Source organism: Bison bison, unplaced genomic scaffold (assembly GCF_000754665.1).
Source record: "Bison bison bison isolate TAMUID 2011002044 unplaced genomic scaffold, Bison_UMD1.0 scf7180017864259, whole genome shotgun sequence".
In the NCBI taxonomy this organism is placed as follows: domain Eukaryota; kingdom Metazoa; phylum Chordata; class Mammalia; order Artiodactyla; family Bovidae; genus Bison; species Bison bison.
The window spans coordinates 2,901,277-2,916,722 of record NW_011494831.1 but is presented as its reverse complement, the minus strand read 5'-3'; the positions used below and the strand labels follow the sequence as shown (position 1 = coordinate 2,916,722).

General features: G+C 43.3%; 1 protein-coding gene across 2 annotated transcripts; it reads left to right on the top strand.

Annotated features, from left to right (window-relative positions):
• Nucleotides 1-5,268: 5,268 nt before the first annotated feature.
• LOC104994406 (chromosome unknown open reading frame, human C15orf57) lies at nucleotides 5,269-14,798 on the top strand. 2 transcript variants are annotated; one of them, XM_010847949.1, is made up of 4 exons: nucleotides 5,269-5,389; nucleotides 7,134-7,389; nucleotides 10,296-10,452; nucleotides 13,809-14,798. In XM_010847949.1, the coding sequence occupies exons 2-4, from the start codon at nucleotides 7,146-7,148 to the stop codon at nucleotides 13,945-13,947; spliced, it is 540 nt and encodes a 179-aa protein (XP_010846251.1). In that variant the 5' UTR covers nucleotides 5,269-5,389; nucleotides 7,134-7,145; the 3' UTR covers nucleotides 13,948-14,798. The 2 variants fall into 2 exon arrangements, with proteins under 2 accessions (XP_010846251.1, XP_010846250.1); XM_010847948.1 differs by having other exon boundaries at nucleotides 5,322-5,562.
• The last annotated feature ends 648 nt before the right edge of the window (nucleotides 14,799-15,446 follow it).

Here is a 15,446-nt window from a genome sequence, read left to right as displayed (position 1 = left end):
CTATATGCAGGTCAGGAAGCAACAGTTAGAACTGGATATGGAACAACAGACTGGTTCCAAATAGGAAAAGGAGTACATCAAGGCTCTATATTGTCACCCTGCTTATTTAACTTATATGCAGAGTACATCATGAGAAATGGTGGGCTGGAAGAAGCACAAGCTGGAATCAAGATTACTGGGGAAAATAGCAATAACCTCAGATATGCAGATGATACCACTCCATGGCAGAAAGTGAAGAGGAACTAAAAAGCCTCTTGATGAAAGTGAAAGAGGAGACTGAAAAAATTGGCTTAAAGCTCAACATTCATAAAACGAAAATCATGGGATCGGGTCCCATCACTTCATGGGAAATAGTTGGGGAAACAGTGGAAACAGTGTCAGACTTTATATTGGGGGGCTCCAAAATCACTGCAGATGGTGATTGCAGCCATAAAATTAAAAGACACTTACTCCTTGGAAGGAAAGTTATGATCAACCTCAGTTCAGTTCAGTTCAGTCGCTCAGTCGTGTCCAACTCTTTGCTACCCCATGAATCGCTGTATGCCAGGCCTCCCTGTCCATCACCAACTCCCAGAGTTCACTCAAACTCATGTCCATCGAGTCAGTGATGCCATCCAGCCATCTCATCCTCTGTCGTCCCCTTCTCCTCCTGCCCCCAATCCCTCCCAGCATCAGAGTCTTTTCCAATGAGTCAACTCTTCACATGAGGTGGCCAAAGTACTGGAGTTTCAGCTTTAGCATCATTCCTTCCAAAGAACACCCAGGACTGATCTTTAGAATGGACTGGTTGGATCTCCTTGCAGTCTAAGGGACTCTCAAGAGTCTTCTCCAACACCACGGTAAAAGCATCAATTTTTCGGCGATCAGCTTTCTTCATGGTCCAACTCTCGCATCCATACATGACTACTGGAAAAACCATAGCCTTGACTGGACAGACCTTTGTTGGCAAAGTAATGACTCTGCTTTTTAATATGCATCTAGGTTGGTCATAACTTTCCTTCCAGGGAGTAAGCGTCTTTTAATTTCATGGCTGCAATCACCATCTGCAGTGATTTTGGAGCCCCCCAAAATAAAGTCTGACACTGTTTCCACTGTTTCCCCATTAAACGTTCAAGGTCAGGAGGGGCGGCAGTGAGGAGATACCCCTCCTCCAAGGTAAGAAGCAGAGGCTGCATGAAGAGATGACCAACCTAGATGGCATATTAAAAAGCAGAGACATTGATGCTTTTGAACTGTGGTGTTGGAGAAGACTCTTGAGAGTCCCTTAGACTGCAAGGAGATCCAACCAGTCCATTCTAAAGGAAATCAGTCCTGGGTGTTCATTGGAAGGAATGATGCTAAAGCTGAAACTCCAGTACTTTGGCCACCTCATGCGAAGAGTTGACTCATTGGAAAAGACCCTGATGCTGGGAGGGATTGGGGGCAGGAGGAGAAGGGGACGACAGAGGATGAGATGGCTGGATGGCATCACCGACTCGATGGACGTGAGTTTGAGTAAACTCTGGGAGTTGGTGATGGACAGGGAGACCTGGCCTGCGGTTTGATCCCTGGGTTGGGAAGATCCCTTGGAGAAGGAATTGGCAACTCATTCCAGTACTCTTACCTGGAGAATTCCATGGACAGAGAAGCCTGGCAGGCTACAGTTCATGGGATCACAAAGAGTCAGACACTAATGAGCAACTAAATTTCACTTCTTGTAACTCAATAAAGCTGTCATATATGTAATTAAGCACACACACCCGAGGAAAAATATTTTTACATTTGTCCTTCTCCTTAACAGCATGAGGACTAGAGATCTCCCACTTGCCTTCCATATGCTCCTGTCCTGAGATTAAAACTCCAAGTGGATCAGAAGATGTATTTGTCAGAATTCTTAAATGCAAAATACTGAAACCAACTCCAGTTAACTTCATAAGAGACAGAATTATTGAAAGGATATTAGTGCCTCATAGGATTCATAAGAGAGCTGGAGAACAGGCTCAGAAACAGCCAAATCAAGATAAGCCAAGACTTCTGAGAACCCACCACATGACAAAAGGGTGAATTTTATGGAGTGTGAATTGTATTTCAATAAAGTTTTTTGTGTTTTTTTGTTTGTTTGTTTCAGAATGTGTCTGAAATACAGACAAGGAGAAAGCTATAAGAGAGGTCTAGAGAGGGAATCCTTGTGGAATTGTATAAAGCCTTGCTGTTCAAAATGTGGTCTGTGAATTAGCAACGTGGGAAACATCTAGCAACTTGTTGGAACTGCAGAATCTTTTCCCTCTTCCCTTCAGACCCCCTGAGTGAGAATCTCTGTTTTAACAAGATCCTCAGATGATCTGACCGCATATTTAAGTTTGGAAAGCACTGACATAAACCATGCAAAGTAGACTGTTCTCATACCTTTGGACATCCAGCATCTTCTCAACACTCTTCTTTGTGTGGGGGAATTTCCCACATTAAGTACTGTTTCCAAGAGGTAGGATCTAGAAACTGGCTTCTCAGACTCCCTAGCAACTTGGGCATCCATCACCTGGGCTCCTTTGATCAGGCAGAGCCTTTGGTTCAAGAGGCATAATAGCAGAGGAAGCAGGCAGTGTGGAATTCATGTCTGACAAGATAGCATTGGAGGGATTTATATATTTATATATGGAGTTATATTGGGGACTAACCTGGGGGAAGTTCCTGTGAGCAGTGCCCAGCTGCAGTATCTACATTGAGTGGCACTGGGGTGCTCCCTGAGAAGTCCTTCACTGAGTTTTAGAAACTCCTGGCTATATAGACCCCAAGTCTGACTCTGGCCCATCTTGAGGTTCTGTGAACTGTTTAATATATTTTAATCCTGTGGTCAACAGAATAGTCATTAGCCATATGTGGCTATTTATTTACAATGAAAGAAAATTTAAAATTCAGCTATTCAGTTACAGAAGCTGCATCTCATGTGCTCAAGAATCACATAAAACTAGTGGATACCTTATTGGACAACTTAGATACAGAACACTTCTATCGTTACAGAAATTTTATTGTACAGAGCAGCTTTAATTAATCCCTTTTACCGCTTAAACTGGCTAGAATGAGCTCTATTATTTGAACTAAGAACTCTACCTAACTTACTCTGATAAGAATTTAAGCCTTTAAGAGCAATGGGGAATTATCAAAGAGTTTCTGGTGTGTGTGTGTGTGTGTGTGTGTGTGTGTGTGTGTTTGTGTGTGTGATGATCCAATTTGTGTGTGTGTGTGATGATCCAATTTTCATTCCAAAAAGATTAACTGGTTGCCACTTGGAGAAGAGACTGAAGAGTGAATCACAAGCTCTAGCTCCAGTTCAGTGTAGTCTTTGAACAAAAGGTTTCTAATTTAAACATTCAGACACCAAACAAATTTTGAACATTTGCCAAGTATCACTTGGCTTCAGAGATACAAAGGTAAGAAAGACATGGTTTCTGATCTCAGTGAAGGACTAGGCTGCTTGAGAATACAAATAAAAAACGTATTTGTACTAATCACACTGTGGGAAAGCAGAGTCTAAGACAGAAGGATGTTGACTGCTGTCATGTGGCTTCCAAGTGTGAGCAGTCCTTGGGAAGACGGAGATCATCAGGGCTTATGGTTTCACTTTTGCAAGTCCAGGATCTGGTTTGGATTTATTCAGCACACACACTAATTAAACTCAAATGACATGGATGAATTAGTAAGGGTGTGCTGTGCTCAGTGGTGTCCAACTCTTTGCAACCCCATGGACTGTACACTGCCAGGTTCCTCTGTCAATGGAATTTTCCAGGCAAGAATACTGGAGTGGGTTACTATTTCCTTCTCCAGGGGATCTTCCCAAGCCAGGAAACTGCATCTCCTGCATTGGCAGGTAGACTGTTTACCACTGCACCACCTGAGCAGCCCTATCAGAAAAGGGGACCATTTGTTAATTTACAACTGTCACTTTAAGTTGAAAGGTGTATTCAATTTTACATTAGCCACTATTTGTGCCTACTATTAAAGGAACCCTCATTCTGGTATCAAGATATGTAAGATATGTAAGATATGGGTGGCCAAATTTGAAATCAAGAGGGTATTTTTTTGGTGAGTGGGAAATTAGAGAAAACTTCGTAAGTGACTTGAAAGGCTATGGAGCAGTTCAATGAAGCACCCATAAATCTATGATAGTCATCCTTTCTATGAATCAGACGCTACAAGATTCATGTCACCAGGTCAGGCAGCAGTTGGAGGACTCTGGGAAACCACCCATCCTCATATATTCTCTATGAATAAGCACTGGCAAAAATCTTGCCTATTATTTGCTCCTTTGTTTTCTAACTTTCTTGCTTTCCACTTCCTTCTGTGTGCATTTTCTAAGAATGATCATAAATGTAAGTAAAAGAGTGCCTTGTAGTTGCCTTTCACATGGTGGTAGTTATCACCACCATAGCCACACTGAGAAGCTTCAGACACATCTAGAGACTATACCCTCAGCCAACCTACTTCTACAGATGGGTGGCTACTGTCTTTTCTCACATATAGCTTTGTGAGAGAGTAATCGGCCCTGGAAATTGGAGATCAGGTTGGGAGGGTTATGTCTCAGCGAACCCCTGAAGGATATCAAAGGTCATCTTCTGACACACAAAGCCTTTCTGACACACACCTCCCATGACCACTGGCTCCTTTATGTACTCTGGCCACATTTCCGTCATATCTCTATAACTCTTTGCTGTGATTTGTAAACGTGTCTGTCTCCACGGAGCTTCCTCCTAAGCCATAAAGCTGGGAGCCATACGAAGTCTTACCTGTCTTGAATTCCCGCTTAACACAATGCCTGGAACACAGCAGGATCTTGATGCCTATTGACTAAATTAATGTGGGAAAGCGTCATAACTGGTGAAAAGGACAGGGATCTCCTGTGGGAGTAAGGAAAGTAATCGCCTGCGTCCCCCATTCAAAGTGCATTAAATTCTCTAATTTGCGTGTCTAAGGTCTGAAATTTTCGGGGACCAACACCAGTCCAGAGAACTGCTGAGGAGACTAACTTGCTTAGGGAACCAAGAAAAGTCAAGGCCTTGGAAACTGGGCTTCCCTAACCGAGCAGGAATCATGTGGAAAGCGGTGTACGCGCGGCTGGAACGCACTGATGTAGGTGGAATCAACCTGGTCCCTTGGAAAACAGGGACGGAGGGTGTGTGCTCTACCGTATCCAGGCAACAACAGTCCCGCCCGTCGTTTCCGAAGCGCTATGCAGCTCACTTCCTTACCCAGCCGAACTCCTCTCAACCAATCGAAGCACAGAACATCGCCAAGTTGGGCGGTGGTTGGAGGACTCCCGGGATCCGTCACCTGGAGACTCCGCCTCCTTATTTCTTCCCTGCTGCCTGCAAAGGAACTGAGCCGAGCGTTTGCGGGCTGCTGGCAGGCGGTTGTGGTAAGGCGAAGACGCGCAGGGTTGCGCAGCGTTTTCTATCCTTGGCTCCGGTCGCATTCCGAGATACCACAGAGGTGCCTGGGGGCCTGAGTCGTCCCGCCTAGCCAGTCCTTGAGGCTGGAGTGATTGAGGCCCTGGATCTGGACACGAGGGTTCTTTCTCCGCTCTGGACGGTACTTCCTAGTGGGGACCGGGGGACCAGGGCTCTGATGCTAGCAAAGTTTTGGTGTGGGTGGGTTCAAACGACTTCGGGATGGGAGTGGAGCCTCATTGTGACCCTTGGCATCAGTTCATACTGGGCCTCCGTCACATCTGGCCTTTTACTTCCGGGCCCTGCGCTTCCTGGGCTCTCGCTCCTGAAATTATTCAGAACTTTTCCTCAGCAGCCTTCCTAATCTCAAAGGTCCCTTCTGAAAGGAGGTGTCAGTTCATCCTACTAGACTAGATAGTTATGAAAGTCCCCAGGGCTTTGTGGGTAGCTATTCCCTCTTAGCTCTGCTCGTGCTATTTTCAGTATAGTCACAAACAGGCTGAGTTTTATTGGGTAAAAACATGGCTTTTGGAGCGGCGGGGGTCTGGTTTCCAATCAAGGATTCACTCTATACCAATAATGTGTCTTTGGCAAGTTATGCTTCTGATCCTCAGTTTTTTCATCTGTAAAATGATGAAAATGTCTATCTTTCTGTTTTGTTTTGTTTTTAAATAAGAACAGGAGGCATAAGCTCAGCTTCTCCATGTAAGGAGCCAATGAGCCAGTACTCTGACAGACAGGTTTCACCAAGCAGCAGTTTTATTATCCTGGTGTACTGTATATGGAACTGTGCAGGACTTTTAGTCTGTGTCCTATTGAAAACAGAATTTAATTGGTTGAGGACAGAGTGGTCACATCTTGGAGATCTTTGGAGGAAAGTGCAGGACGGTTGTCCTCACTGGAAATGTCCTAGAAATACCTCTATGTGTGTGCTTGCATATGTGTAAAACATCCATAACGTATATTTACCATTTTAACCATCTTTAGATGTAATGTTCGGAGAAGGCAATGGCACCCCACTCCAGTACTCTTGCCTGGAGAATCCCATGGACGGAGGAGCCTGGTAGGCTGCAGTCCATGGGGTCGCTAAGAGTTGGATATGACTAAGCGACTTCACTTTCATCTTTCACTTTCATACATTGGAGAAGGAAATGGCAACCCACTCCAGTGTTTTTGCCTGGAGAATCCCAGGGACGGGGGAGCCTGGTGGGCTGCCGTCTACGGGGTCGCACAGAGTCGGACATGACTGAAGCGACTTAGCAGCAGTAGCAGCAGCAGCAGATGTAATGTTCGATGGTATTAACATTATCAAACAACCATTACCACCATCCATTTCTAGAACTTCCCAAACTAAAACTCTGTATCCATTAAACAATAACTCCCATTCCAACCACCCCATCCCCATCCCAACCACAATTTTATTTTCTGTCCCTGTGAGTTTGACTGCAGAGACCTCATGAAAATGGAATCATTCAATCATTCAGTCTTTTGTGTCTGGCTTATAGAAATTCTATTTTAAAAGACAGACTTCATTATGAAAACAACCCAAGTGCAAAGCCAGAAGAGAAACCCAATTACCCTTTTGTCATCTTTTTATCTATAACATAAGAATGTAATAGAAGACATTTTAAATTTTGTTAGGAAAAACTAATTAAAAGGCTGTAACTTTCCTTCCCAAGTCAGTTCTTATTCACTTGAGATTTTGTTTTTCAGCTCAGATTCCAAATGAAAATGTTTGAAAGCATTGACTCTACAACCACAAGATCTGGCCCAGATCTTTGGGCTGAAATCTGTTCCTGCCTGCCACATCCTGACCAAGAGGACAGTGCCAGCAATGCCTTCTCAGACTCCTTTATGGATTCTTACCCTGCAGGCACAGGCCAGAGGGAGGCCCCACACTTTGCTGCACAGCCAGCTGTAAAGCCTTGGGCTCCCTTGCAGGATTCAGAAGTGTATTTAGCATCTTTAGGTAAGTTAGATGGCTTTTTTGTTTGTTTGTTTAAATCTGAAGCTGGAGGTTTTAAGGAAGCATGTTGAAGTTCTGTTACATCAAATCTGGTTTTCTATTCTTAATTTTTCTTTTTGTCCTCACCACATGTATCTGTCCGATGTAATTCTACAGGGGGTTTCAGGTTGGTTGTTGGGAAGGAGCCCCCTTTTCCCAGTATATCCCTTAAAACAATCTTTGTCATCTCTGGCCTCTGTTTCATCTAAATTTTGCTTTATTTGTTGGCATTCTACAGAACACTCTTACCTACTCTTAGTGGCTCATGTATTCAGGTTACCCAAAAGTGTCAAACCTATACCTTCCTGAAAGAAAAAGGTCATGACCCCAGAGCTCCATTTGGATTTCTGATGCTACAGTTTGAGAAACTGTTATATTTAATAGAATGATTGTTGGGATGGGAGTATATTGACATAATGGGCTTCCCTGGTGGCTCAGTGGTAAAGAATCCACCTACCAATGCAGGAGACTTGGGTTTGATCCCTGGATTGGGAACATACCCTGGAGAAGGAAATGACAACACTCTAGTATTCTGGCCTGGGAAATCCCATGGACAGAGGAGCCGTGTGGGATACAGTCCATGGGGTTGCAAGAGTTGGATACAACTTCCCAACTAAACAACAACATATTGACATACAGTTCATTCTTCCTCTTGTTAGCCATTTCACTTTTAAAATATTTCCTGGACGCATCTTCACTTATCTTTATGGCCTTAAGTATTTAGAGAGACTCCTAACTCAGGAAAGAGATGCAGATCGTCCCTTGATAGGGGAAAGACAAATATCAGTCTTGGACAGGATTGCCAAACTTTAAAATTGTGTTATCCTGTTTATTAAACATCCATGAGACCCATCAACATGTCACAAAGCCAAACCTGGGAATAATTATTTGAAAAAGGAAAGACAATTCTGGAAGAAGCTTTTGAGGAAGGACAGAAAGAAGAGTCAGAATAGGGTTTACATATTGCTAAGAAATGTCTTGGAAAAACAAAAGCATTTGGTTAATGATGTGCAAGAAAAAATATGAGAAAAACACATGTGGAATGATGGCTAATGAAAAAGATGAGGGTGTAATGTGAAATTTGTTAGGAAGCCATCAGAAATAGGATAGTCATCCATGCAGTAATGGCCAAGGAGGTTAACAGTTCTGTTGTGGCAGTCAGAATCTGTCTTCAGTGATGGTAAGGAGAAGAAGCAACAGTCTGAGGAAGCTGGAGAACCAGATCCTCTGGCTTGTTGGTGCTCTGTGTCCTGGGAAAAGAAGAATCTTTCATGGAATCAGTCATGTCTTTGATTGGTGAAGACTGGTTCAGGAAGTTAAAATTTCCACTCATCTTTTCTAAAATCAGTTAACATGATGATTAAAATGTCCTTCCCTGAAGAAAGCAAGAGGCATTTCTGTTGCCTATGGCAGAGTCTGGGTGACAATGGCAGGCAGGTTTGGAGGATGCAAGGGTGCCTGTTTCTGCCTGATCACACCTAACTAGGGACTCAGCACACAGAGAGGGGAAGACTTCTTCCAGCCCCAAAGACTACTTCCACCTTGACAAGGTCTAACAATATAAAGATTGTTTTTATTGCCAAATAAACTTATGTCAGAGAATCCACTAAGAGCAACAATTAAAAACTTTTAACCAATTCAACGTGAGATGTACATAATCCTTTTCACATCCTCCTGGAGAGAAAAAACTCCTCAAATATTTAACATTTATCAACTGTAGGTTTGTTCTTTTTTTTTTTTACATGGTGAGCTTTTGGTGGTAACTTGTAGCAACAAAGGTGTTTGTTTTGATAAGTGGGTTCAAGTTGATGTGGCTTGCTTAGAAATGAAAACCAGATTGCGAATCATAAAGCTTCTGTTGGTCCTGGGCTTGATGTCCACTTATCCCCTCCAAAATGGCATCATTTACCCATTTATTATAGTTGGAGGCAAGACTAAATTAAGGCAGAAGACAAATGGTGATACCCTTTCTTGGATTCTTTATTCTTAAATCGTTATTTATTTGACTGCACCAGGTCTAAGTGAGGCACCCAGGATCTTTGATCTTAGTTGCACCATGTAGGATCTAGTTCTCTGACTAAAGATTTGGCCTGAGCCACCTACATTGGGAGCTTGGATCCTTAGCCACTGGACCACCAGAGAAGTCCCTCTTTCTTGTGTTCTTACTTAAACTGCAAAGAGTAACTAAACATGCATCGTCAGGAAGCCATATGGACTGCTCTCACAGGGATTATAGGATGTTTGCTTTTATTAAGACTCCAACATTCAGGACACAAGTAGAACAACTTTTAGAAAAAACTGTTAGGAGATTCCTTTTCTTTAATCAAGACTTTAATCACACATCATGATCTTAAAGGTCTCTTATTATTGTGTTCTCATCAAGTTAATTTTAGTGTCTAATGAACCACTGAATGAATCTCTCTCCATTTTCTCTGATTCTTTCTCATGAGGTTTGAAAACCACTTTATGACACTGTTATAAAAAAAAAAAAAAAACAGCAACCATTTACTCCTCAGAAAAACTATTTTCAGGAGTTGAAAAAAGACGACAGTATACACATCACACGCCAGGGAAAACAGGCTTTCTTTAGAGAGATACCTGCTGGGCTTCTATGATTTCAAAGAAAACATGCCATCAGTTTATTTATGAGAATCTATAGTTTTCCCTTTTCTGGAGTTAAACATTTGTTTGATACAATGTAGAGTGAAGATGTTGTGAAGGAAAAAGAAAAATGTACATTTGTCCTTAAAAAAATGAGAGCAATGTGCTTATACTCATCAATAAGAATTTTTCAGTTGGCATTTTGCATTTTAGATTACTTTTGTTTCATATTCAGTTTCCTTGTTAAGCTCAACTTCCTCTCTCTTTAGAGAAGAAACTGAGAAGAATCAAAGGTTTAAATCAGGAAGTGACTTCGAAGGACATGCTTCGAACCCTGGCCCAAGCAAAGAAGGAATGCTGGGACCGGTTCCTCCAGGAGAAGTTAGCATCTGAGTTCTTTGTGGATGGACTTGATTCTGATGAGAGGTAATTGATTCCTAGACATGCTCCAGGTGATAGTATGTTTCACCAAAAGCATTTCTCTTCCTCTAAAGAAGTCAGGGAGAGTGACATCTGAGTCCAGATATAAGTTGATATCAACAGCAGCTTTTCTGAGCTAAATATCATTCTTTTTAAGGTGGTTTTATTTGCTCTTAGTCCAGTGGCAGATTTTTGCGAAAGGATATTTTTCCCAAAAAGCAAATACCCCATCTACATCTTGATCACAGGTTGAACAGAGTTGAGAATAAACCACCGTCTTCATTTTTAAGTACACACTGCACTTGAGAAGCTAGTCATCAATCAACAACTGGAACCGTCTTCTTACCTATGAATCTCCACTGCCTTACAGAGTTTCTGTCATATTGTAGACACTCAAATTTGTGTAGCACAAATGAATGAATTTCTTAAGCATCTCTGGTGTGAAGGGACTGTGCTTGATGTCATGGGCATGAAGGGGGAGATGCAACAACATTCTAGACCCTTCTTTTGGTCATCAGAACTAGTTTGGGGAGAGAAGAATGTATATGAAGACATAGCTAACAAAACGAGGCACATAAGAGCCAGATGAGCAGAAGTGACAATGTGCTTTAAGAGTTGAAAGACCGTTGAGCTCCCTCTGGGCTCTAGTTTTGTACCAAAGGGAAACAGTATCTGCAGGTGGGCCAGATGCAGAAAGGAGGAGAGAGCATTCTGTCACAAAGAGCAGGATGATGCTTGACACTGGGCACAGGAGCTCTGCCACTTACTGGCTGAGTAACCCATGTGTGCCTCAGCTTCCTGCTCTGTGAAGCAGGAGTAGTAGCTCTTACCACATAAGGTTATTATGAACCTTAAATGAGTTACTGTGTATAAAGCACTTAGAACTTGTGCCTGGCACAGGGTCAGTACAAAGTGTTAGCTATTCCTAATATTATTCTTCCTAACAGAATTTTAAAATTCACTAAGAAATTATTCAAAATGAAAATCAATGAGGGAAATAAAAACCTGAATTTTAACATATGGTTTTAGGGACTATGATTTAACTTTCCCTGGTGGCTCAGAGGTTAAAGTGTCTGCCTGCAATGCAGGAGACCTGGGTTCGATCCCTGGGTCGGGAAGATCCCCTGGAGAAGGAAATGGCAACCCACTCCAGTATTCTTGCCTGGAGACTCCCATGGACAGAGGAACCTGGTGGGCTACAGTCCATGGGGTCGCAAAGAGCTGGACACGACTGAGTGACTTCACTTTCACAACCTATCATTAACATTGATTTTCAGAGTCCCATGGTATCAGATGAATACTGCTGCTGAAATCATGGACAGTATGTAAATAGAACTTCATAGTTACATTTTATTTTTTAACTTGCGAAGTATTTTCACTTACATTATCTCAAATACTCAAGGTGGCCCCAGATCCTTCAGAAATCAGGATGGCATCTAAGGTCAGGCCAGCTACCCTCCAAGGGTTCAGAAAATAATATAAAATTTACTCTTTTTTTTTTCCCAGTAAACTGACCCAAACACAAAAGATGAAGACACACCGATTCCTGAGCCACTAATAATTTGGTATTATATTCTCTCCCCTCTAATATTAATATTTCCTTCCTTTCCAGTTCTGAGTAACAAAGACAACTTTCTTTTGCATAATTCTTAAATAGGAATTCTTTTGCTCTGAAATACGATCAGCACCAAGACTCAAGTTCATGTTTCTGTGTATTTATTAATACCTAAAATAATGTGGTTTTCCCTTCCTTGTAGTAATAACTGGAACCCTTTTATGAAATGTGTGGTAGATGAAGATTAAATACCCACATTGCGTTGCCTTGAGCCTGCATCTGTGGGAATGCTTCTTTCTGTTCAGAACAAGCACAGGAAACAGATATGCATTTGGTTTTAAACCTAAAAGTGTATGTTTTAAGCACAGGCCATTTTGTAGTGGAGTTGTGTGTTTCTTCACGTATGTGAAGACCAGATAGGTGACCCCTCCTCATCGAATGCTCTTGGCAAGGGAGCAATGGGCTGGGAACTCTTACTGTCCACATGACTCCCCCATGGTAGGTATCTGAAATCTGCTGGTTACGGCTTTATTTCTTGGCTTATGACTTTTTGCTGTTAAAGAGCATAGAATGAGCTTTCCACTATTTCTGGTCATTTGTAGTTTACTGTGAATGTCTAATACCTTTAGAGGAGGATCCTGGATGCTCAAGGAGGGTAGGCGGGGATACTTCCCCCTCGCCACTGTGCTGTGCTTGGTCGCTCAATCATGGCCAACTCTTTGCAACCCCATGAACTGTAGTCTGGTAGGCTCCTCTGTCCATGGGATTGATTCTCCAGGCAAGAATACTGGAATGGGTTGCCATCCCCTCCTCTAGGGCATCTTCGCAACCCAGGGATCAAACCCACGTCTCCTGCATTGCAGGTGGATTTTTTACCATCTGAGCCACCAGAGAAGCCCAAGAATACTGGAGTGGATAGCCTACCCCTTCTCCAGGGGATCTTCCCAACCCAGGAGTCGAACCAGGGTCTCCCACATTGCAGGTGGATTCTTTACCAGCTGAGCTACCAGGGAAGCCCTCCTCCTTCCCCCAGATCCAAATGAAAAAAAGCCCCCTGGCATAGTGGCCATTCCTTTGTGGGGGATATTGCTACTCAGATGTTTCCAGCTTGGCATCTTGCTATAGAATGAACTAAATAAACAAAAACACCCAAACAAACCACACTTAGTGCAACTAAGTGCTGTAAGTATAATTGAGCCTCAGACTACTTCAGGTATCAGAGATACCAAGATGCTCAGATTTCTGCCTTACTAATACAGAAGACATAAGAGACGTGGGCTCAATCCCTGGGTTGGGAAGATGCCCTGGAGAAGGGCGTGGCAACCCACTCTAGTAGTCTTGCCTGGAAAATCCCCATTGGACAGAGGAGCCTGGTGGGCTACAGTCCATGGGGTCACAAAGAGTCGGACACAACTGAAGCAACTTAACATGCAATAATTTGGTATTTATTTGAAATGTTTCCTGCCCCTTGAAAATTTCTCTTCTCTCCAGTTTGGAGGAAAAAAGCCCAGACAGGCATAGGCTCTTCAGCTGTTCTCATTAAGTCTTCAGAAACTGCCTTTGAAAGGGGGCTAGTGCTGCTTATTGCCCAAGTGCCCCCTAGCGGGTAAATTATACCATGGAGCTGCTAGGATGCACAGCTGTCAGAGGAGCTGTTGTGCCCCGCACCCTGTGTTAGCAGTGAAAAACCACTGTAGGAAGGAATCGGTGGTGGGTGGGAAGGCAGTCTTGGAGTATCTGAGATAATCATTAAGTAATTAGTCAGTGAAGTCTGATGCAGTCACACTGTCCTCCTCTTCTTTCCTAGCACCTTGGAACATTTCAAGAGGTGGCTCCAGCCAGATAAGGTAGCCATCAGTACAGAGGAGGTCCAGTATCTGATTCCTCCAGAGTCACAGGTTGAGAAGCCAGCGCCCGGGGATGAGCCAACAGCAGCAGAACAATAAATTACACACATACACGCCCAGCAGCTGTCTTGGGTCCGGAGGGAAAAGCGGAGCACTCGTTGGTGGTGACGGCGGCAGCAAGGAGGTATCTAGGGAGGGAAAAAGCCCAGCCTTCTACTCCACCAAGCACGAAGCCACAGCCCCCTGAGGATTTGCCAGGGCCTGGCATGTGTGACTGTCTTGAGTAAAGTGACTGACCCAGTGTGCACTGGATCAAAGTACCACCTTACTCTATGTCTCACAGCTTGTCTGAGCTCTGTTGCTGCAGGTCAGAAGTCTGCTAAGAACCTAGTAAAGGACGAAGTGTGAAGGTATTGGGAAAAACTGATGCCCTTGTATATAATGCATAAGTTAAATGAGCTGTACTTTTTCTTGCCTCTTCTGAACGTTCCCGCCCATGTTCCAAGTGTTCCATTGGTAAACTGTCAGGGGTGTGTAGAGTGAAAGAGAGTGAAGTCTGCCTCCTTGAATCCAAGCCCCAGCTGGGGCTTCTGCCAACTCCATAATAAATATAGGGACTTTAGGGAAAAGAGGCTGGGCTTTTCCTTCGTCTGATTTGTTTCTTGTGGGGAAAATGAACGAAAGAAGTGTGAAAATGTTGGTGTCTCTGTGTATACATGTATATATATTTTTAATCTCATGCATGGTTTCTCCCCTAACTTCCTCTGATGCTTAAAAAGAGCCAGGTTCCAAATTAGACATGTAAATATGGTGTTGGTATTTGAAACCGCTCCTGGATAATTCCACGCCTGCTCCTTGTGGCTGCTTTCCTGGCTGAGCCTGTGCTTCCTTCCTTGTTTATGGTGTTCTTGTTCAGTTTGTATCGCCCACATAAAACTCTTCTCCTCAAACTAGCCGTGTGTGTGGTGTTATTAACCCGATTCCTCCGAGGGAGGTGCTTCCAGGCAGTGAGGAGTTAAAGACAAACACATGTCAATGCAGGAGAGCTGATAACCTCTGCCAGATTACTGTTTTTTAAAAAAAATATATATATTTGTTTATTTATTTATTTATGGCTGTGCTGGGTCTTCGTTGCTGTGAGCAGGCTTTCTCTGGTTGCAGAGAAGAGGTCGACTCTCTAGTTTCAGTGCGTGGGCTTCTCTTTGCGGTGGCTTCTCTTGTGGAACACAGGCTCTAGGTCACATGGGCTTCAGTAGTTGTGGCACATGGGCTTAGTTGCCCCTGGGCATGTAGGATCTTCCCACAGTGGGGATCGAACTGGGGTCCCCTGTATTGGCAGGCAGATTCTCAACCACTGGACCACCAGGGAAGATTCCTTTTTTAACACGTGCCCTCTGACAAGCCAAACTTCAGTGCTATGAGGGTAGGAGCTCTGGGGTTATGGCTCCAATGGAGCTTCTTTTTGGGTAGTAGGTTCCAAATCCCTAATGATAAACAGGTAGCCATAAAAATCTCCAGTGAACATTTGCTCATTTATAATTCAAGTAGATTTAGAAATTTTGCGATGGCACCCCACTCCAGTACTCTTGCCTGGAAAA